A 23,178-nucleotide genomic window follows, 5' to 3' on the forward strand; every position below is an offset into this window, starting at 1 on the left:
TCTTGCTGTGAAAAGAACAGATACTAACTCATGTTTTCAGTGCAATACAGTCTTTAAGTTCACACAGGACTTAGAGATCAGAGTAGAGCGTGGACATACAATGTCATGTATTCAGACAACCTTTTTTTTCCCCTAGCAATGAAAGAAGTAAATACCCTCCACATGTGCAGCTCATTTGAGCGAATGAAACCTGTTCTGATTTCTGAAGCTGTGTTCTAAATTTCACACATTCAATTTCTTCCAGATCACCACAGACCTGAGGCAGCGTTGCACAGACAGCCATACTGGAACCTCAGCCTCTGCACCAATGGCTGCAGGCATCATTGCATTGGCACTGGAAGCAAAGTAAGATCTGAGTTATACTCTGAAAAAAATAAAATATAAAAAAATAAAACCCATACAATCTGATCTTTTTTCTCATCTGGCACCTGTATTCCAGGATCTCAGAGTGCTTTAGAAACTTGGATGTGGTAATTCACAGTACCATTCCAGCACTGGGGAAGATCAGCATGGCAGTTTCATATGCCGTAACAATAGCACTATGGAAATGATGGCAGACTACACAAGATGTTGAAATGATGTTGAGCACAGGCAGCTTCCACTAAGTGACTCATAATATGTATCATCACAGTGCCTTATGGTTCCCTCATAGTGCTGCCCAGATCTACTCTACTCTGCAGGCCTTCTGTACTCATTCTGCTCCTCTTTGCAGTATCTGTTCTTGAATGTCAAGGAGAGTGTTGGGAAGTTGTTAAACTACTATGTATAGAAAATAGTACTGTAGGAAAAACAAAAATTCTCAGCTTCTGTGTGCTAAAAAAGGAACCCTGTCTTTTTTGATGAAATTCTATATCTGTAAAAATCATGGATAATGTAGCTCCACTGTCCTACATTTAGCTCAGAAACCTTTCAATTCTTTAGAGATTTTCTCAACGGCAGGCATTTCTTTCTTGTCTTTAATACATATCTTTAATCTGCTTTATGAAAAAGCAGAGGCTGGAGATCTATCAGTCAGAACTGTGTTTCAAAACATCTTGTATTGGTTTGCACTCTGTTGTATAATATTTGCAGGAGTAAGCTGTAATGCTCCACCCCAAATCTTGTTTGAAATCAAATGGCTCTAAGTACTAGGAGATTGATTCTATTAGATTATAAAGAAAACCAGTTTCCTTTAGGGGCAGTCCCTTTGAATGCATTGAAAGGTATGCTTACAGAAGTCATTTCAATTTGTGTGTAACTCATAGCAGCAGGGTTATGTTTCTATTTTTAATGTTGCTTTTTTGAGGAAACCATGAGCCAGTACTCAACACAGAATACATTTGTGCTATTGAGTTATAGTCATGAAAATTAGAGTTTGTAATTGAAAACCTGATACAATCTTAAGTAGTGCAGAACTAATATAATTACATTTTCTTAATTCAGTCATTAGAAACAAAGCTATTTTGAAAAGTTAATATAATGTTACTATTTCAGAAAAAGAACATTCTTTTCAATCTCTTCTTTATCTCAGTTTTAAAACCCTTAGATTTTCTTCTAAACAATCTGTACATACAGATAAAGATGCATGTACAAAAACTTCATTCTGATGAAAGTTATTATTAATTACTTCTTAATGAATTAGCATGCCAACTAATTCACAGTTTTTATAATATTTTTGAGTTAATTTCTGACAAATCATTGTATTTAATGGTCATGGGGAATTTTATCTCATAATACCTACAATTAAGTTATTGTTTATTGTGGTGTCCTATCACAAACTCAAAACACTTTGCACTTTATTTTTCTGTGTACTTTGGTGATAATAAGTCCAAGGGAAATCCATGTTAGTGCCTTCAAACTAGTGTGTTTTGACCCAAATTAATAACTTTTGTGACAACGAGTATGTTAGGAAGAAGGGCAAAAAAAAAAGTGTAAAATAACTCCATGTATGGTGAAAAAAGAATGTGCCAGTCACTTTTTATGTTTTTGCAGTAATTTGTTGTGTAGTGCTAATAAGATTTGAGGGAAAAGTAATGTATAGATTTTCTATCTTTTTATATTCTGTCCAGTTTCAGTATATGGTGATTTCTCACTCATTGCTAAATCTTAGCCTGAGTATTTAACTTGACACAAAGGATATACACTAATAGTAGCATAAATATAATTTCCTCATTTGTGTTCCATTCAGTAACTTTTCTCTCTTAATTGTACTTACAACAAAAATGGAGCCAAAGGAGGGAAACAGAGGATAACTTTTTCCAGCATTCCCTTGATGTTTTCTCCCATATAATAATGTGAATCATTGTCTAAGTTTGAAGTCATTCCCACTTCTCCTGTCACTAATTTACCATGTAAAAAGTTGGTCTAACTCCTGTTTATAAGCTTGTTCAGCAAGTATTGATGAATGTCGATAGGTACAGTTTGTCCCACCTGGAGGAATTCAGTTCCACACCATTGCTCCATACACACTGCCATGTCAGACACCATTCTGTCAGACTGCCCCTCTGCTGCCATCTGTCACGTGGTAGCAACATGTAATGGAATACTGGTAGGAAGGTTCAGCCTCTACACATAATGTGTCTTAGCAGAACGACTTACTGGGACTAGCCTACATTCAGACAAAGTTTATTCTCACACAGATTCTTCCTTAACTTCCACATTAGTGCCTGTGTTAAAGAAGAAGTGTTTATGTGAGATATATGTATATTAAAAACAAACAAACAAACAAAAAACACATTAGTTGGAAAAGGGTTTTCCATGGTTAGTTATATTCTTCATATTCCTCATACAGAAAACTACACAAAAATTGGAGCACTTAGTTCTGAACACTTCTCAAATATGCCTGTTAGAATGTATAGTTTTATTCCATTTTATGCTGGAAAACACCACAGAATATACCATAGAAGAGTTCGAAGCCTAAAAATTTGTTTTCTCCCAGAAGCCAAGTTTTGTTCTTGGGAGACGTCAGGAGTCAACTGGAGCACTAGTCTGGCCTTTATATGAGATAGAACAGCCAAGTTGCTTCAGCTCACACGCAAAGGTACATTGAAACAATGGAAAATGAGCAAGGCAGACTTCTGTTCCAAGCTGCCACTTCTTTCTTTGATAAGCCCCATATGGTAAGTAAGATTGGCAAATAGCTCTTACCTGCTTACTGATTTGAATGATCCACTTAGATGGTTTTCCAACTGGAGTCTGGTCCCAAGATCCTGACAACAAAGTTTTGTGAGGGGTGCCCATTGACTACCCCAGTTTAAAATAATGCGTACACATCATTCTTATGAGTTGTAGTTTCAGTGCATCATTTGAATAGCAAGCAGCACATTTTCTTTCAGGAGCTTAGGATTGGTAACTGAGTTTGAGAGTGTTTGGAATTCTCATGGGAAACACAATAATTGTCACATGAAGAAAGCTATCTTTTAGTCTTAGTGTTCTGTGATCTTCTTGTAGTGTTCTGTGGTTTTCGTATAGCACTTTTATCTGATCATTTCCCAGTGTATCTGGTATCCTGTTCACATTCTATGAATAAATGCTTGGTTTTATTTTACATTTCATAGTCAGTATTAACAAATGTTGCTATTTGTAAAGGAGCAGTTAGAGAAGGAAGTGTAATGGTCAAATAGTCAACAGTGGTATCAATCTTATTCCTCTAAAAATAAACTATTTGTGTTGCATAGTACCATCTACTGTTGATATCAGAAAAACACTCTCAGTGATCAAAGGTTTGAATTTGACATTTGGGTGAATCAGCCAGGAAAAACAGTATGATGCGTTGATTCTAGTAGGCATTGTGCCACGTTCCCATGGTAAAGCCAAATAACAATAATAAAAAAAAAATCTTATGTTGCTTCAGCACTGCCAAAAAGATACATTATACATCCTCAAGTAAACTTCATGAGTCACTGTCTAAAAGTCATTGCATCATTTCCAGTCTATGATATATAAACTTCAGTTACATGAATAAGAAATAGCACCTGAAATAAAAGAATTAATCTTCTGTATTTATTTCTCAGAGCTGCAGATCTGAAGATTCTTTACCTTCTCCCATGATTCTCTTCATATGCACTGTATACGCTATTCGTCTTTGGTTATACAAACCCGAGACTAGAACAAGTTAATGTTGGGAAAAGATAAAGAATTTCAGTGAATTCTGATACCACTAATCAATTCAGAATATAGACAATACATGGCTTTCTTCTAAACCTTGGGTAAAACTGCGTATAATCACTGAGACGGAAAAAAAATTGGGTTCACATTGCAGGAGATCAGGAGTGTCAGAGAAAGAGATCTTGGATCTGAAAGCTGACCAGATGCTTTCAGTACTTCCCATATTGATTGATTTTATTTCAAACTCCATTAAAAGAGGGAAAAAAAAACAAAACAACAGTGTACTGTTTGGTGAGGGGCAGTTCTGAATACAGAGAATTTGTTCTGTGCCACTAAAGTTACTAGGATTTTATTTTTTCATAAGTCAGAGGCTATAATTGATTCACACAGTCAAGGCAAAGTGTGGAAGTACTGCTGAGTGTCCTGTGTATGCAGGATTCCCATGTAAGAGAAGGAGAGGTTATCAATTAAGTGCAGCAACCTTAGCTCCCCTGGTTGACTGACTGTTATAAAAGGGGATGTTAGAGCATCTAAGTAAGAAATCCATTTGTGAGTCTTCACTGTTTTTTCAAGTCAACTTAAAGCACTGCTTTTAGTGGTGAAGTATTTGAAAAATGTAAACATAAACAAATGCTGAGATCAGAACTCATATGTGTTTCTCTTAAGCATTAAATACGCATGTCACTTTTGGAATGTTAATTATTATGCTGAGATTGAATTGGAAATATTTCCCTGAGTCCAGGTTGACCGGTGTTTTGTATTTTAAGGTCTTGTTTTCAGTTATGTATAATTTTGCCAAAGAATAATCATTTGGTCTGAATTTTTCCATGTAACTTGCTTTAAAAAGGTTTTAAGAAAATTCCATCCAGATAATTCTTAAACTGAATCTAGATTTAAAAACAAAATGTCATAATCGTTTTTAACCTTTCATTGAGTTTTACTGTGTCTGCACTTTGCAGCAACAGCTAGAAATAGAACAAGTGGTTAGCCATCATTCTGGTGTCAAGACAATGCCTTTTGCTTTTATAAGTTTTGAAAAATCTGAGTTGGCATGTGCTCTGTTAAGCATTTTAAGAGTTTGGCAGCTCTATTTCTCAAAGTTTCTTGGTCAACTAAATGTTGCCCAGCCTCAGCTTTTATAGGCTACTTAATGCTGTCTCTGAAGTTGCTCTTTGGGTTGCCACTGCCCATCCAGACTCTGACCTTGGAAGCAGGCAGCCCTTCTGTTTTCCTCTGCCCATGTCCTTACAGCAGAAGGAAAATGTGGAAGATGTCAGAACAGCAGATTTGCAGGACTGCAGTTTCCTGGCTGTCTTAAGAGATGCCATTTTGGTCCTAGAAGGGCATTTTCCCTGCATTTCAGCAACTGTACATTGCTTTATACATAGACTTAATTAATATCTTACTGCAACCAGTAATTGACATTTGACATTGTATTTTAAGTTGCCATTAACTTTTTTAATGACAGTCTCATCTTTAGTCAGTCTTGAGTTTGTTCTGACTTTCTTTCAAAGGGTTTTCATTGGGTGAAATTAAATGACAAGTGTCTGATATGGATATTTCTAATATTTTTGGTAACCAAAAAACTACTGTAAACAGAGAACTGACAACTAACTCTGCAGCAACCAAATAAAGGAACATTTTGTTTGATCTACTAGCTAAATGAACAGTGGCTTAACAGGTCAGCTAAAGAAGAAATCAGTAGGGTAGGAATAAACTTACATTTACAAGATGTGTGCTGATCAGCAAGAAGATGATATTCTTTGCTTTTCTTGCAAGGATCTGATGGAATTATTTGAAGAGTACATGATAATTGGAACTCATAAGAGTGTCAGACACGCCCAAAGTGTGTATTTTGTGTGTCCATATATATGCATGACTCAACTGGTAAACACTGAGCTCTGCTTTTTAACCTCCTGTTTTTTAGGAATCAAATGGTTATGGAGTATACCATTTAGACATGTGAGCACAGGGTAAAGGTCACATTTAGGAGCCATCTTCATTTCTCACTTATGTTAAAATTCTGTGTTGCAAGAGATGTCTTCACACTGACCCTTTGTGTGACCTAGAAAAGACTCCTATTACCACACCTAATATTCCAATCTTTGGGGTATAAGTAGGAATCATTTGGACAGGTAATAGGATTACAGATATCATGGGACAGTTTGGTTGATTTGTAAGCAATGGGAATATGTGAATAAACCAAGCAACTATTTTTTATGTTTTGTTTGTAGATTTATACACCCATATGGCTGGCACTAAGCAAATATCCATTAAAAAAAAAAAAAAATCTACAGCTGACCAAGATATGTAGGATACAGAGACTCCATTTTAGATATTTCATAGCAGTAATTATCTGTGTCTGTTCTGTCACAGCCAAGATTTCCAAAACAGATTATTTGATACATATAAAATGAAATGTGATCTTAATTCACCCACAATACTGTGATTTTTCCTTGATTCTTTGGGGAAAAAAAAAAAAAAAAGTATTCTTCCACCAGTTCTCATAAGCCTCTGCTGTTTTGGCAAGAAACACCTTTTTGGATAGGCCACCTTTGTCAAATTGAAATTGCCCTATAATAAAATAATGCAGCAGTCATTGTTCATCACAGTAACCATAAGATTTTTCTTAAAGGGCAAACTGCACCCTATGTGTATCATCATTATTCTGGGTTACATTTCCACTAATCATCCCTCTTGCACCAGTTATTTATTCTGAAATGTTATGGTTGGCACTGTGTTATTATGCAAACAAATAGAGCCTGAATATTTTATTTTTTTCAAGATTAGTCCAGTTGTCACTAGGGAGGCTACTTGTGGAATGAAGAAATGAGATTTATCCAAAAATGATGACCTACTATTTTTAAGCAGCCTGAGTAATGATATTTGTTCCTGTTTAAAGATACAGTTAAATCTTGAGTGAATATTACTGTAATATAATTTAACATTCTTGTTCTGTTTCATCTTTTTCTCATTTAGCTTGTTTCAAAAACATTTTGAGAAACCTGAAAGAAGAGGGCTGTACCTTAGAGTATAAATAGTCAATTAAGGTCACAGCATTCATTATTTTTTTGGCTGCTGGACAAGCACTTTGTATGTAATTGTTCTCACTTATGCTTACTCTGGTTTGATTTTGAGTATTGTCTGGTATGCATAATCCCAAGGCAGTTTCAGATGAGACATGAGTACTATTATTTTTTTTTTTTTTTTCCTGGATGGAAATTGCTTGTTTTTGGAAATCAATCTGTTATCAAGCAGAGTAAGTACTGTTCTTGTTCATGTATTTGTTCATTTCAAGATGTTTAGTCTTTAATTCTTGTGAGATAAATCAAGTGGTAAATCAATTAACATTAGTGACATCTTGTCTGGATCTGGGGCCCACGTGGCTTGCAAGCAACTGTTTACTTGCTTATCTTCAAATTTTGACATGTTTTACAAATATTTAACCAATCTTTTGGTTAATCTTTTGATTTTTCCAGATGCTTTAAAATTGGCTGCTAGGCTGTCTTGTCTAAAAAACAAAAGGAAAAAAGACCTTCTTCTTTCCCCACACAAACTGCTATTTTGACATCATTCCAATCTCTTTCTTCCTTTTTCTTTATGTTGAAGTTTCTGAAAAATAAATATATATGTATTATAATATATAATATAATATATGAGCAAACAATTGCAGACCTATTTTATTTTATTTTTTTCAAATGGGGTGTCTATTGTAGAAAGAAAATTTCAAACTGGTAATAGCTCAATTTTTGGTATTCTGAGGGTTCTACATACAGTAGGCTACAGAAATTGATTTGAATATTATTCTTATGCTGTTAAATCTCTTCAATATAAATATGCCAAATCTGTCATTCATTGATAAGAAAATGTAAAATCTTGTGACTGCTACAATTAGCAAACATACAAGGAAATTATATAAAAGACAGACTGATATAGCGGTATACCTACCTGTGTGCTGGCAATTGGAACTTTGGTGAAAGAAATTTTCCACAACAGACTGTTACATTAATTGTTACGTTTAGATAAAGATGGTAGACATAACAGTTAGTGGCTCAGTTTTTGCCACATGCCATTATTTTTTAATTCTTAAAAGCAAACATTAATTTTGAGAGTTAGTCTCATGTTTCTGATTCAGAAGTCAAGCCCAATTTATAGGAGGTCCGTATTCTCAAGGCAAAGCCTCAGATCCTTTGTCTGAAGATAGAGGCCATTAGTGCCACCATTCCTCTTTGAATAATCAGTTGAGTGTGCCCTATCTTGAATGTCTCATTTTAAAGATGAGAGAAGTGTTTCAGTGCCTTCTGTTTCACCAGTAGCATGGACAGTTTTCTTCATGGAGTAGCAGATTGTTTAGATTCGGGATTATAAAGAATGCAGCTCATGGGATTCCTGGAGGTCTTCCTGAAGGCCTGAAAAATGTTTTTCTAAGACTTTACACAGGCTCCCAGTGAAATTCCTGGGCTAGTATAAAGTCAGATAGACTTTTTTTTCTTGAAGCATGTTACGTGACTGTCCAAGCATACCCTATCTTACAAAGTCTGAATACTTGTTACATTCCCTGACAATTTCTTTTTTTTTTTTTTTTTTTTTTTTTTTTTTATTGCATTCATTTTTACCAGTTCAGCTGAATAAACAACTACGGCCATTCTAGTCCAATTCTCTTGTGTGAGAAATTTCACTTTAAGAAAAAAACTGCATGTATGAGCACATTAATGCTTTAATAAATGCTTAGGGCCAGAGGGCATTAGCTTCATGGGAATGCCCTTCTATCTTGTACAAAAATAAAGCAACGAAACATAAAACAACAGTGAGGAAAAATGAAATTTTGATGAATTGGTACAATTTTGAAGAAAAAAAAATCTTTCTACAATCAATAAGGCATTTTCTTTAAATCATCTTCTTTCTTCAGATTATTTAAAATTATTTTGTTCCAGTTTTTGTTCTTTATTTTGGAGTAAGTCACTTTTCTGCCAGCCCAAGTGAAATCTTGGTCCATGAAACACAGAAGGTGTGTTAAGGAACTGAGGTTTTCTGGGTTTTCAGTGATTGCCTGGAACTTGGCATTCTAGGCAACCAGAGCTGGGTCTCATTAACATTCTTGCTGTTTATCTTCATCATTACAACCGAACGGAGTTGTACCATTTAATACAGTAATGGTAAATAATGATACATTGACAACAACCCTTGTAATGTTTTTCTCTTCATTATTTAGTGACTCGCTTTGTCCTTTCCTCTACTAAACTGCACTTTAAAATTGCATACTCTTATTATTATTACAATTGATAGAAATACCAAGAAATCAGAAGAAAAAACTAAAAATACCCCTATGGTATTTGTACTCCATTACATGATCACCTAAGAAAACAAATATCCTTGAGATGGATCTAGACAAACAACACTGCGTATAGACATCTTCCATTCCTACAAAGTAGATGAGTATTAATTTCATAGTAAGGACGAAAGCAACATCTTCTTTCACCGTTGCAGAGGACAGATTATCAGAAATTTGTTGAAGGAATACCCCTCTGTGTCATCACACATCTGCTCTGTAATTATAGAGAGTCTGTGCTGTTTGTTTGGTCTTCTTTGAAGAATACTCATGGAGCCCCTCTGAGTTCCAAGACCAGGGATAACAAACAAATGAAAAACAACGTACACCTAAAATAGCATCAATGGGAGCTGCAGGTCTAAAGGGATTGCAGGCTTTAGCACACTGTTATTAAGATTTATTAAAGCTTTTCAGTGAGCCAACATTTCTTTTATTCTTTACACTGGTAAAAGCAGATAATAATGTACATTTGTTGGTGGCCGTACAAATTAGGTCTGGGCGAAAGGTACTCCTTCATCTCCCCTTACTTAGTAAACTCTGAAATTTACACAGTGGAATATTACACATCTTTAAGATCTGCTTAATGCAAATCTCCTAGATGTGTAAATAATTTAATGTCATAATTCTGTAAGGTGAGGACATAATGTTTTGAGGTGAGCAAAGGAAAGAAGGGAATAGAAATGAGAGTTGTGTTGTTTTTAACTTGAACGTTCTTTAGTTTTCATAACCTTGTATCACTCCATTGTAATAAAATATATCTAATCTATGACTTCATGTTTCTCCTTCTTTTTCTAGCCCATTTCTGACATGGAGAGACATACAGCACATTATTGTCAGGACTTCTCGTGCTGGACATCTGAATGCTAATGACTGGAAAACCAATGCAGCTGGTTATAAGGGTGAGAGCTTCCTTTCTTCTTTCTGTTAGAGACAGCATCTTATTTTCACATTTATGAAGAAGAAGCAGTCTCAGGTAATTAGTCTGACCCTGTGTTGTTCATAGTTGGGAGACTTTTCGGGCTCCTCCTTAAAGGCCCTATCTTCCATAAGGAGAAACTCTTAGAGTTACTAAAATTAAAAGTGGCAGCTACAAAATGCGTTGTCCAGATTCTGTTAGTCCCTTACAGCCCTATTATTTGGTGCACTGTTGGCAGAAAACTTAGTCATCCAGTGCTTTTAAATCTCCCTTACGTAGCCAGTAGTCTGATAAAATAACCTGGAGTTGAAGCTACAGCAGTTACTGAATGCTGACCATCGTCTCATTCAGGATTGTTGTCAATTTTGATTTAAAATCACAGAATATTTTTTTTCTGTTTCTTGTATATTTATATTTAAAATTTCTGTGTGATTTAGGATAAAATAAAATGGAAGCTATTAGTCCCTTCTCTGTACCTGGACTTCCAGGTCCACATCCTTCTTATACTGGGAATTCCAGAGGTGATCACAGCAGATGGGGTCTCAAAAGGGCAGAGGTGAAGAATCACCTCTATTGACCTACTGGTCACACTTCTTCTGGTGTAGAGCAGGATACAGTTGGATTTCTAGATTGTCCTGGAGGTTTCAGAACTTTAGTACAGTCTTGTAATTTTGTATTAGAGTTATGACCTTTTTGTCTGTTTGGTTTGTTTTGTTTTTTTTTTCTTCTTTTATAATGCAAGAAGAGGGAATCATTTGCACCACAAAATGAGATAAGATATATTAAAATTGGACCTTGAATCCATCCAATGCTGTATTCAACAAGGGCTGGTTTCTGAATTTCATTTACTAAATTCTTACTGCTTTCAGTCTGGATTGCTTTAAGAAAAACAATAACAAAAACAAAACAGATTGGCTTATTTTTCATTTCTCTTCACATAAGAATTCTACTCAGTACTGAAGTACTTCTTTTAAGATGAGTTTAAGTCTTGAGATTGGAACTATTTTATGCCAAGATCTCCTGGGGAACAGAGTAATGAACAAGAACCATCAGGTCTTTACCCTGGTTACACTTTAAAACTAAAGCCTAGCATTGATCTATTCCAGATCAAGGCACTGCTACCTCAGAAGATCTTTAGTATATCATTCCAACCCATGATATTTCTTCTGCAACTGAATGAAACCAACCAACCAACCAAAAAAACCCAAACCAACAAACAACAAACAAAACAAAACAAAACAAAACAACAACCAAAAACCAGACTAAAATCAGAGGATAGATTTATAAACAAGTAGCTGACACCAACTCCCTCACTATGCAAAGGTTCTAACATACAAGAGACTGCTTTTGTCCCATTTACAACAAGCATGTGCCCACATGAAGAAAAACACATACAGCAAGAAATTGATACCTCTTGAATTGCAATAACATTACAGAATTTGTTATTGTGAAAAATATCTCAGGATTTTAAAAGTTTTGGCAGAAGACTGTGGCTGTATTATCATTTTGTTGGAACCATCTGAAATTCAAACAGTGCTTTTCAAGTAGCATAAAACTGAGTGTTTTTTCCCCCAGCTCACTTCCAAAATTCTGTATTTTTATTTTTTTCCACTTGTTGCTCAAGAGAGCCAAACACCGTGTAAGGCATTTGAGAGCAGCTGTCACTCATTAGCAGAGGATAAGTCACACTAACACACCAGCAGTAGCAGCATGGGCAGCAGGATTTGCACTCTTACACCACCAGAGACACACATTTTTCTTTGTGTTACAGTGGATAAGCAGTGAGGAAAAGGGCTGAGAAAGATTTCTTCTCTTTTGCAAAATCGGGAGCATCAACTGGGTGACTGGATGCAGGAAGTACAACTTGACCTGGCAGAGTTTTGCAGTAGACTCTAATGGAATTGAAAAAGAGGAAGACAAACTAAGTGCTTCAACCTCTGTAGAGCTCAGGAATCAACTTTAACCCAAATAAAAGCACTAGTTTTAACTAAATTATTTTGGCAACATAGGCTAAGCAAATGGTTCCAATAAAAATCCAGCTTTCTTTAAACCTCTGTTGGTTTTGGAAGAAGGAGAAGCAAAAGATTTAGATTAAATCTCAACATCCAAACCTGAACTCAAAAGAGGGTTTGCACACCGCTGCTGGCAAGGCTGAAACAATTTTTTACTATTGCACGTGGCAATATTTAGTATAATATTACACTATTATCCTTCACTGCTGCCAAGAGTAACAATTAAAGTATGGTTTTTCATAGATGAATTACTCTGATCAGACTGAGTTCCTTACGGAATTGTATCATAATTTTGTTGATGGCAAGATCCGTATTTCTTCCAGAGCATGCTCTTAGCAAGGGAAGGGGTGAAAGATTTCTTTCTAAATTAGCTACAGCAAAGGCAGTCACAAGAAACAATCTTCCTTTCTTCTGTGCATGCTGGGGAAGAAAGAAAAAAATTAGGATAAAGAGAGAGACAGGCTCTCTCCTTTAGAAATAAGAGCTGAAAGGGTGAAAAAAAAACAAAAAAACTTGGAAGAACCTCTCACTTAACAAAGGGTCAGCAGTAGCTGGTAGTTGAAAGTGGGTCAGCATGCCTTTTTAGTGGGTTGTTTGGCTGGGCTGCATGGCAACACTGTCCCTCGCTTTAGTCCCTTGCAGTTTCTCCAATGCAGAACACATAGAAGGAGTTCACAGATGTCATTATTGGTTGAAAGATTTCCTTTTTTTTTCTATCTTACATTCATAAAAAGAAAGATTAATTCATGAAAAGCACTCAAGCCAGCCAGTGATTTGCTAAAGCAGTGCCCACTGTTTGTTTAATTTGCTGGCAAGTAAACAGCATTCATTAAATACATGTCAACAGAATTAAGCCAAAAAAGGGTAAGAATTTTTTCGTGGTAATTTTTTATTATTGTTTCATTGCTAGCTAACATGCATCTTATCTGATTACCTATCTAGTCTTGAAAAAGAAGACTTGAATACTCATTTTAGAATATTTTCAGGTCTAGTCAGCGTATTTATTATAACCAGACAGATATATATTTTTATATAACTAAAGAGATAATTAACTTATTATATGGAAAAATACTAGAGAACATCTGTTTTTATGAAGATATCAAAATATTTGATCTGCTTTCTCTATGACAGATTGGTATGCAAAGGCTCCTTGTTATGTTTATTGTTTGGTCAACAACAGAGCATGAGGATGCATTCAGAAACAGGGAATGCTATGTTAATGTCAGCTTGTCTCTAGGTTGAAAAATACAGAATGAAAGACTGCAATTTTAAGAACAGTAATCAAATAATCTGAACTATTTTTTATATGTAAGTGAAGCTCCAAGTACTGTTAAATATTGTCTTTGAGGAAACAGGCTATTTGGAGTGAAGGAATGGTATTAACTTGTGGGGAGATTTTTAGAGAGCAACCTTCACGCTTCCTGGCTCTAGAGTGTGTATAATAACACTTCAGTGCAGTGAAATAAAATGCAACTGAATGATAAAAGGAAGTAAGAACTCTAGGCCCCTTTTTTCACTTCAGATGATTTCTCCACCCTGTGTAGTTATTTCTTCTGCAGAAACTGAAAGTTGTCTCCTGTACCAGTAGCAGAGTCAAGTCTCATCCATTTAGTTCTGAAAAAGTATCTGCTGCTTTGGGAAAAAAGTGGTCACTTAATGGCTTATGAAGGTTTAATGTTATTATTATTATTAATAATAATAGTATTATTACTGTTATTGTTATAAAATAAGTTAATAATTTAATTTTAATTTTCAATCATTCTTGTATTACCAGTTCTGTAAATGAGGAAGTGGAGAGTCTATCTGAGTTCCAGTGACTGTCCAGATTTAAATTTCTTCAGGGTCATGAGTAGATTGGAACAAATTTAGATTTAAGCAAGAAAGTCTTCACAACAGCATACACATTTCAGAGAAGACAAGCTGTTGATAAACATCCTGCTGATTATTTTAAATAATTTTAAAATCATATATTGAAATCCTTGTTCAAAGCTGGCATATGATTTTTGAAAAATAGAAAGAAATTTGTGAATTATCACGTCACCCAAATGAAGCTGTTAATCTACCAAAAACCTTCCGTTTTGCAGCTTTTATCTGATATTTGGGTGTGGCATCAGCAGCCAATATCAGGTTTTACCCAGTCCTAGCACCCGCACATGTGCTGCACAGAGTTGTGGATTGTGGGCTTTGAATTTGGCTGTTTTAAAATGCTACGTTGTAGTAGTTTGTGAATCAGATACCAAACATGCAGAACTGCATTAGTCTTAGCTTGCAGGCATGAATAAGGCTATATCCTATGCAAGCTAGATGGATGGTTTTTTGTGTAGCTTTATCTTTTGAAAGATAGTACTGATACAATCAGGTAGACAGCTTAGAATGCTGTCAGGAAGTTACTTGCTGAACTTGTGCAAATGCAATACAGTCTGTAGTTTTTGATTAGCAAGTTTTACATGATTCTGACATTTTATTTTATGGTCATTGCAACCTTTCAAGATGGCTCTTGTTTCCTTTCAACATCCAACAGTTCAGCTGGCAGCTATTAATTTAAGGATAATATTAAAATTATTTTGGGAACTTGAGTATTTCATACATTAAATCCAAACAAATAGCTACATATCTGAACTATTCCAGGTTTGAGTGAAACCTGACAGATCTCTTTGGAATTTGGGGGAGGTAGCTTGAAAATACATTGCACTTTGCAGCCTTGATCAAGGTTGTTGGGTATATGTTTTTAGGAAAAACTGAGATCCCTACTACGTTACTTTCAATTGAAAGGCATGTAGGAGCAGGAGTGCGTCTGTATAATTTCAGAGATAGAGATGTACAAAGCAGGAGGGGGAATCTCTTGGAGAAGCCAGAGGGATGTCATTTCTTCTCCCAGCTTCACACTCTTCATTGTCAAAGCTTCTCATTACTCATCCACTCTGAAGCACTCTGATCCCTATGGCTCTGTAAAGCAAGGAAAGAAGTTGTGAATTTAAAATAGAATATAAGCAGAAACTTCAGTTCTGTGCTGGGTTACATAAAGAAAAAATAGACTGACATTTTGTGTTACAGTTGGTTGCTTTCCTGGAATCTTATATCATGAGTCCAATTTACATCTGCTTGAAAATGTAAATTATATGGTTCTAAAACTGGAGTAACAGCAGGCAAAAGATGAATTTGCACTTTAAATTTCTATTGTATCAGAGCTCTGACTTGTCACAAAGACATTATAAGCTTGGTGGATCGAGAATTTTAGAAAGTAATGCCTCTGCTGAACAACTGACAGACTTGATGTCTTTCTGTCCTAGAAACAAAGCTATGAACCATTACTACACTTTGCAACTCCTTGTACTCTCAACATTTCAGAGTGGACTGACAACACTTATGCAGACTGTGAAAACTGTTAACCTTTGACATTATAGACTCTCAGCAAGCCCAGCTCTGACCTTTAGCAAAACTCTGCTAAGGATTAGGCAACAGGGAGGAAGGGGAGAATGAAGTAACAAGGTCTTCCCCCATGAGTTCATTACCTAAGAGTCTGAATTTGCTGCTTAATTTGAGATGTATATTTTTGTTTTGCACTATTAAGAAAGAAGAGCCATGATCAATGAATTTAAGGAGTGATAAGTTGATATAGTTATTCAAAGCAGGATTCTTTAGTTTCAGACAGTGAAGACTGCATTTTAAAGGAAAACCTCTCAAGTTGATTATTATGTGCAGTTGCATGAACCTTTCATATGCTAATTGTTGAAGCAGGATATTTTGTAAATATACTAGTCAGATATCTAGCTGTCCTTGTATTACATCCATGGCAATAGTGAACATCTTTTACTAGGAATAGTTTAATAGTTTAAACTATTTTAACTAAAAACAGTGAATAACTGCCTTTGGGAGCACCAAACCTCTCTGTTGCTGTTGTATTGCTGTAGTGCACTGCAGTAACTATAAAGGAGGCAGTTGTTTATTATCAAGAGTGTGTCTACTGCTTTAGTGGGTGTAGCATGCAGCCAATTAGGAAGCAGTTCACACCATCTGCTACCCAGTCTTACAAGCATTTGGAGCATTTCAGCAGGATCTAGAACATCTAGTTGTAGTAGCGAAACATAAGTGCCACTGTAGGACATTTCAGATCAGCTGGGGGCCTGAAAACATGTAACTGTTGTGCTATTTCCCTCTGGAAAAACCAGCTCATCAGGTAACAACTTTTAAATGAGTGGATGCAGAAATTCATCTACAAGATTTGCTAACAGCCATCCGTTTGCACAAGCTTGGCTTATTGTTAAACTTCCTTTTGCTTCAAATGATTGCCCTGAATCAGCTACACAGCTCTGTGGGGCAGTGTGAAGTCTTCTTAGTAGATTAGCGTTTTCTCTTCTTTGGGGTCTAGTGTAGTCCCAGTTATAAAAGTCACCATCGCTATTATTAAATAATTTGCATAACACTTCATTAAAACTTTTTGCTTAAATCTGCCTCAGATTTATGCTCAGACAGGAACTGGTTTAAGTATCTCTCTGGAGCACTGACAGCTCTGCACAAGACAGGATGAGAAGGATGTTCTGCTCTGTGTGTCTGATGCACCTGAGAGCACAGAAATGCTGTCTTTGTGCCTGCTGCTAACAGTCTGTCAGCGTTTCCTCCACCAGTGCCTTAACCTCATCTGTCATCATGTGTTCTGAAAGGCAGCCTAGCACAGAGGCTCTCACCAGAAGGTGTTTTTACTGTTTCATGGGATGAAATGACATCTGTCTGTTTTTATTAAGTTACGGGGGAATCCTAAATGTACCTCTGAGGATACAGGGGGAATGAATATATGTTCTTAAAAACTGTACCACAGCACAGTCACAAACCAACTTGTTTTGCTTAAAGAAAACTTGTAAGCTGTCGTGTTTTGCAAATGGAACTTGGTGCTTTTCAGAAACACTCAACATAAAAAAGGCTGTCGCTGAGTTTAAAAAAAAAAAAAAAAATGCAGCTTAAATTTCTGTAGGTGCTCCTTAGCCAACTTTATTTCAGCAAACGTTTTTTTCCCCTTCTAAATGCAGATAACCCTTAGATTTATTCCATTACATAAGCGGGCTCATTCTAAGCAATATACGTGAATGTCTTCAGTAGATGCTCTATGATTTATGGCCAAATGATGACTTGGAGAAGCAGCAGCTTGTCTGTCTTAGCCCACCATCCAGAAGTAGTCAGTCTTTCAGTTTCTGTCACAACCCTGCTTCTTAGGTAAATTGGTCCTCCTGGTCACTCTGCTGAGGCTTTCAGCAAAGTGCTGTGGTGCTTTCTCTTACACTGGGGTAAATGTCTCCATGTACAGGGTACAGTGAATACTACGTGCTCTGAGGGCTGGGTTAACTTGGTTCCCGTATACCTAAATGAGCTATGGAAAGTACTTGCCCAGTTCTCCCTGCAGGCAGAAGGGAAATTGGCATGGCTATGCTGGGTACACTGTGGTGGGAGCACAGTGCTGACCTCTGACTTTGAGATGGCTGCATGCCAAGAGCAGTGACCTCTGCTCTGAGGTTGCTAACACTCCTCAGAGAAGAAAGTATTTGGGTGGCTGTTGCTGTCATTTCTAACAGGGTCTGACTGCAGTGCTCCAAAAATGCCTTTTGCTCTTAGTCCTGTTTGTTAGCTGGTGGCCGTGCTTAATAACCATACCTGTTTTAAATTCCTGAAACTACTGCCAGAAAGTGAATGCAAATGTGATCTTGGATTTAATTCCTTATTGTTGTTAGGTTGTGTATTCTAGAGTTGTTTATTAAGTGTGTAGCATCTAAGCTGGTGATATAGTGTCAGACTTGCATGCAGAAACTGTTAACAAAGGTATGCTGCTACTGTGGGTTTAGCTTCTACTAGATGTCCCACACATGTTCCCAGGAAGTCCATATTTTATTTCAACAAGGACGTGGAGCCTTTAGTCAGACAGGAGAACTGTGCAAACTAGAGGTCTGTTTTTTCGTTTTGTTTTGTTTTGTTTTGTTTTGTTTTTTTGTCAAATCCTTTGTTAAGACATTCCACAATTAGTATATTGCTGGAGAAAATATTTGTACAAATACGAAACTCAGTAACTGACATAAACACAACTGGAGGTTTAATAAGAATATTCTCCTATCAGCTTTCTACATACAGAGGCCCCTCAAGTTCTCACTGTACGTCTTTCTAGAAGCCACTTCTAAGACAAATTTATTGGGCAGCTTTCCGTCCTTTAGGTCCTCCTCTGGCGTGATGGTGAAATTAAGAACTCGATTTTCTTCTGTCCCTGCTGAGTCTGTAAGGATACCTGAATTTAAGGGAATCAAACTGAGTTTGTTATTTATTTTGTCTGTGAGGTTTGGTTCCTTATAAAATAGAAAACTCCAAATCTTGTGCTTAAAGTAAAAAGCATGAGGGAGTTGGTTTCACAACAAGGCATAAAAAAAGAATGTTGTTGCAGAGTTGTGTTATTGGCTTGCAAAGCAGTTATGTGTTTCCAGTTGTCACAGATTACTGGTCATAAATTGACAGAAAACAGGGAATTTTGAGTTAGGGTTATGGCTGAAACAAGGTGAATTCTCATGCACAATCAATGCTATCTTAGTTAAGACAAGACAAAACAAAATGAAAATAGTTCAAGCAGTGTGTATTCACTGCATTTTTCCTTTTTTGTCATTTTGTTTTCCTCAGATTATCTTATCTGTGTGCAATTTGAAGCATTCTAATAAACTAAGCAAATGGCAGAAACTTACTGAAATATAGAATTACAGCTTTATATTTGCAGTGAAACATCAAATGTAGAAAACATGCTAGTGTAAGCTGACTCAGAGTATTTATAGGATGTAAGTTACCTGAGAGTCTCACAACTTCTATTTGTGCTAGGCAAGTATAAACGGCGTTTTAGGCTCTTACTTCACTGACCTTGTTTTGGAAGCAGGATCCTAAAGTAGCATAAATGAACAAATCACAGTAATTTGCATGGCAAACAGCTAAATCTTGTTTAGGGTGGCTGCATATTGCTCATTTGAAAATCTGAAATTATTGACATTTCTCTCATAATGATTAATTGCTTTATATTTGTGTAAAAAAATATTCATATTTCCAGTGCTGCTTTCACACTATAGAAAATTAAAGGCCAAAAATAGAGCAGAGAGAAAATGTTCTTTGTTGTTCTTCAGCAGGTGAGGAAAATAGCAAGCAAGGTTTAGCATGTAAGCTGAGGAGATATCTTGATGATGGGCAACAAAACTGCAGCCTAACAAATCTAATGTAGCTACACTGAAGAACCAGAAATACTGTGTTTTCAGTGTCTGGGCCCAGGTTTCCTGGAGATTGCATGGTGCTGTGTTATGATTTATCAGCTCCAGACATTCTTTTTTCTCTTCATCAAGTCAAGCAGGATATATATTCTGCCTTTAGATTTGAGGTAGCTTTCTATCTTCTTTGTATATAAATAAGAAAATTATTGAATTTTCAATGGCAGATTCAGACAAAAACAAAGGGATTATGAATGAGCTGGGGAAGCCTATTCAGCAGACCTGGGTTTCATGATGCACTAATAGAGGAACTGCTCCAGGGATAAATAAATGGACTTCATTTTCTACAGTGATAAGAAGAATAAAGAGATGATCAGCTTAAGCTCAGTATTTGCTTTGTATTTCAGGAGGCAAGTTTTCCTCTGAAACATCTGTTAAGTTTTGCATATGTCTGTGATTTTTCAAAAATAGAAATGGGTCAGTTTACATTGCTTCATGAGTTGGGAGAGGATTCAGTGACATTTCTGCCCATTGACACCTTGAGCACCAGATCAGTTCTCAACCCTCTGTCTCAGCAACAAATTTTTCCTTAACCACCAGCTTATTCTGCACCAGCTTTATGTTCCTCCATCATCTCTGAAAAGAAAATATTTTCTTGCAGAGCAGCCCCATGCCCCTTCTAGAATGCTCAGTGATTCGAGCAATAATCAAGCCTAGTACTAAATCACAGCAGTGATAATGTGGAGTGTTTAAGTGCAAAGTCCTGAAGCATTTTGCTCTTGCAGTCACCTTATCTCATTCTGCAGTCATCAGTACCTTTCAAATACAGAAGTGAACTCAGTCCCATCTGCATACAAATCAACAGCAGCTCCAGATGCTTCCCAGAAGAAATTTATGACTTTATGTTGATTGACCTCCAAGGTCCATGCTTTCCTTCTGTGAGAAGCACCCTGATACTGAATTTGTGGCAGTACCAGTGCGCACATAGATGAAGGGATACAATTGAAAGGCAGTAGATGACAAAATATTCTTCTTCTTTTTTTTTTTTTTTTTTCCTTTTTTTTCCCCCTCTGATACATGGGGAATCTGCTGCTCTTGCTAAGTCTGTGATGGTTTCAAAACTGCTGTTATTTAGTCTTTGAAAATGATGGGCCTCTCATGGTACCTGCAGCTGCTAACCAACTCACTGTATCAAGGGCTTTGAAGTGCAAACATTGCAGACAGCCAAATGTCAGCTGTCTGGAATCTTCCTCCATGGAAGGTTTTAGGAGCACCTCTGACTGTCAGGATGTTTTGATTTGAATGGGAAAACTTTTCAGGGAAAAAGTGTACTCCTGTTTCAGCTGTGGGAAAAAAAAAAAAAAAAAAAAAAAAAAAAAAGAGTCAGCAGGTGTGGAACTTTGTACTCCCACTTCTGGTCTCATACAAGAGAGTTTAAGCATTGAGTGGCATTGAATGATATGCCATCCTGTAACTTGAAGAGAAATTTGTCTGTCCTTTCAGATCCACAGATGGGTGGGACACACTTGGTCGTACAGTTGGACATCCTGAGCTCTAACTCAGTGCAAGTTGCCTCTTTTCAGAAATTAAAAATGCATTTTTCTACTCATTAGTTCAAAAGATGCTTCCATTCATGAAAATTTATTCCCGCACTGTGGTACTACAGTACTGAATAACTGTCTACAGGCCATGAGTTAACATACATATTCCTCTTGCCATTCTTCTGAGAAGACAGTGATTATTAATTAAAATTTTAAAAAGCACAACAATGGATGCAGTGTATGAACAGACAAATGACTGCATAGATAAGCATGCTTTGATCAGCAGATGCTGTTTTGGCAAGATGATTTCCATGAGCAAGGAGAGTTCCATTTAGGAATTGTACTGTTCACAGTACAAAGTTCCTCCATTTAAGCCTTCCCTCCTTGCCCTTTTTCTGGATGCCTCCACCCACAGTAAAAATAGGACATCCCTTTCCCTGTCTGCTTGTTTGTGAAGTATATTAAAGAGAATTCAGAAGAATGGATGAAGGCTGAATTAAATTATTCGCGTATATTTTGGTACTTGTGTTTCATTCCTGAAAATGGTGCCTGCCTCATTTGACAGAAGAACTATGTTTAGTTCTCTCCAAGTTAAGATTTCCTTGCTATTTGCACTTCAGAGAGGGGTTGAGTGGAAAGGAGATGTGAAAATAAAAAAGAGCAGTTCATTACACAGTTGTTACGCCTTGCAGGATTTTCCATTGAGGAGCCCTCTTCGGTCAACAGTTCCAGACAGTATTAGATACTGCCATATTTGGAAGATGAGATCCTTAACCACTGATTATTTTTATGCTTTGAACTGTTACTTTTTTTGACAAGGTTGGGGTGTTTCTGGATGGACTCCTCTGCATTCTGGTTTGGCAGTAAATGGAGGCTGCTTTCACAAACCCTCTGCAAAGTGCAGTTGGAAAGACTTACACCGTGCCTTGTCACATCACTGATTAAAATAGTGCTCATGTTTTTCTAAGGGTTTTCTGGTAGCATTGCCTGTGGTAGTAAGTAAAACTGGTGTATTAATACAATGCTGTTTGCAAGCAAAGCTCTTCCTTCTCATAGCTTTTTCATTCACCACCTCATCTCAGGACTTTACCGAGACCACTGGAGGAATAATTGCATGTAGCAGTACAGGTTGGGGGGTGACCTGTTGGAGAGGAGCTCTGCAGAGAGGGACCCGGGTGTTCTGGTGGACAACAGGTTGGCCATGAGCCAGCAGCATGCCCTCGTGGTCAAGAAGGCCAATGGCATTCTGGGGTGCATTAAAAAGAGTGTGGCCAGCAGGTCCAGGGAGGTGATCCTCCCCCTCTACTCTGCCCTGGTGAGGCCTCATCTGGAATACTGTGTCCAGTTCTGGGCTCCCCAGTACAAAAAAGACAGGGATCTCTTGGAAAGAGTCCAACAGAGGGCCACAAAGATGGTGAAGGGCCTGGAGCATCTCCCCTGTGAAGAAAGGCTAAGTGAACTGGGTTTGTTTAGCCTTGAGAGAAGAAGGCTGAGAGGGAACCTGATCCAGATCTATGAATACCTAAGGTGTGGGGGCAAGGCCAGACTCTTTTCAGCAGTGTGTGGAGACAGGACAAGGGGAAATGGCCAGAAACTGGAGCATAGGAAGTTCTGCACGAATGTGCACAAGAACTTCTTTATGGTGAAGGTGACGGAGCACTGGCACAGGCTGCCCAGGGGAGTTGTGGAGTCTCCTTCTCTGGAGATATTCAAGACCCACCTGGATGCCTACCTGTGCAGCCTGGTGTAGGGAACCTGCTTTGGCAGAGGGGTGATCTCTGGAGATCCCTTCCAACCACTACGATTCTGTGATTCTGTGATTTCACACAATAAGTCAGTGTGGCTGGCAGTTCTTTCTAATTCATCAGCATACATTTGCAAGCTTCTGTTTTGATTGTACCAGCAGCAACAATAAATACAAAAACAAACAAAACAACAACAAAAGAAAAAACACAGTAAATGTTATTTCTCAGAATTTGTATGCAAATTGAATGCTTGAATGCTTGAAACAGTCATGTCAAATTAAATACTCTTAAAATTAGCAAGAAGTTAAGGAACTGATGCAAGTCTGCAGGAAATA

At 37.0% G+C, this 23,178-nt stretch overlaps 1 protein-coding gene across 3 annotated transcripts in view; it reads left to right on the plus strand.

Annotated features, from left to right (window-relative positions):
* The window catches only part of PCSK5 (proprotein convertase subtilisin/kexin type 5), a 257,001-nt gene that overhangs the window by 139,422 nt on the left and 94,401 nt on the right, over positions 1-23,178 (plus strand). For all 3 annotated transcript variants that reach the window (XM_072358970.1, XM_072358971.1, XM_072358972.1), the window contains exons 9-10: positions 245-345; positions 10,211-10,314. In XM_072358970.1, coding sequence (XP_072215071.1) covers positions 245-345; positions 10,211-10,314 — 205 coding nt within the window. The remainder of the gene's footprint in view (positions 1-244; positions 346-10,210; positions 10,315-23,178) is intronic.

This window comes from Excalfactoria chinensis, chromosome Z (genome assembly GCF_039878825.1).
Source record: "Excalfactoria chinensis isolate bCotChi1 chromosome Z, bCotChi1.hap2, whole genome shotgun sequence".
NCBI classification, from domain to species: Eukaryota; Metazoa; Chordata; class Aves; order Galliformes; family Phasianidae; genus Excalfactoria; species Excalfactoria chinensis.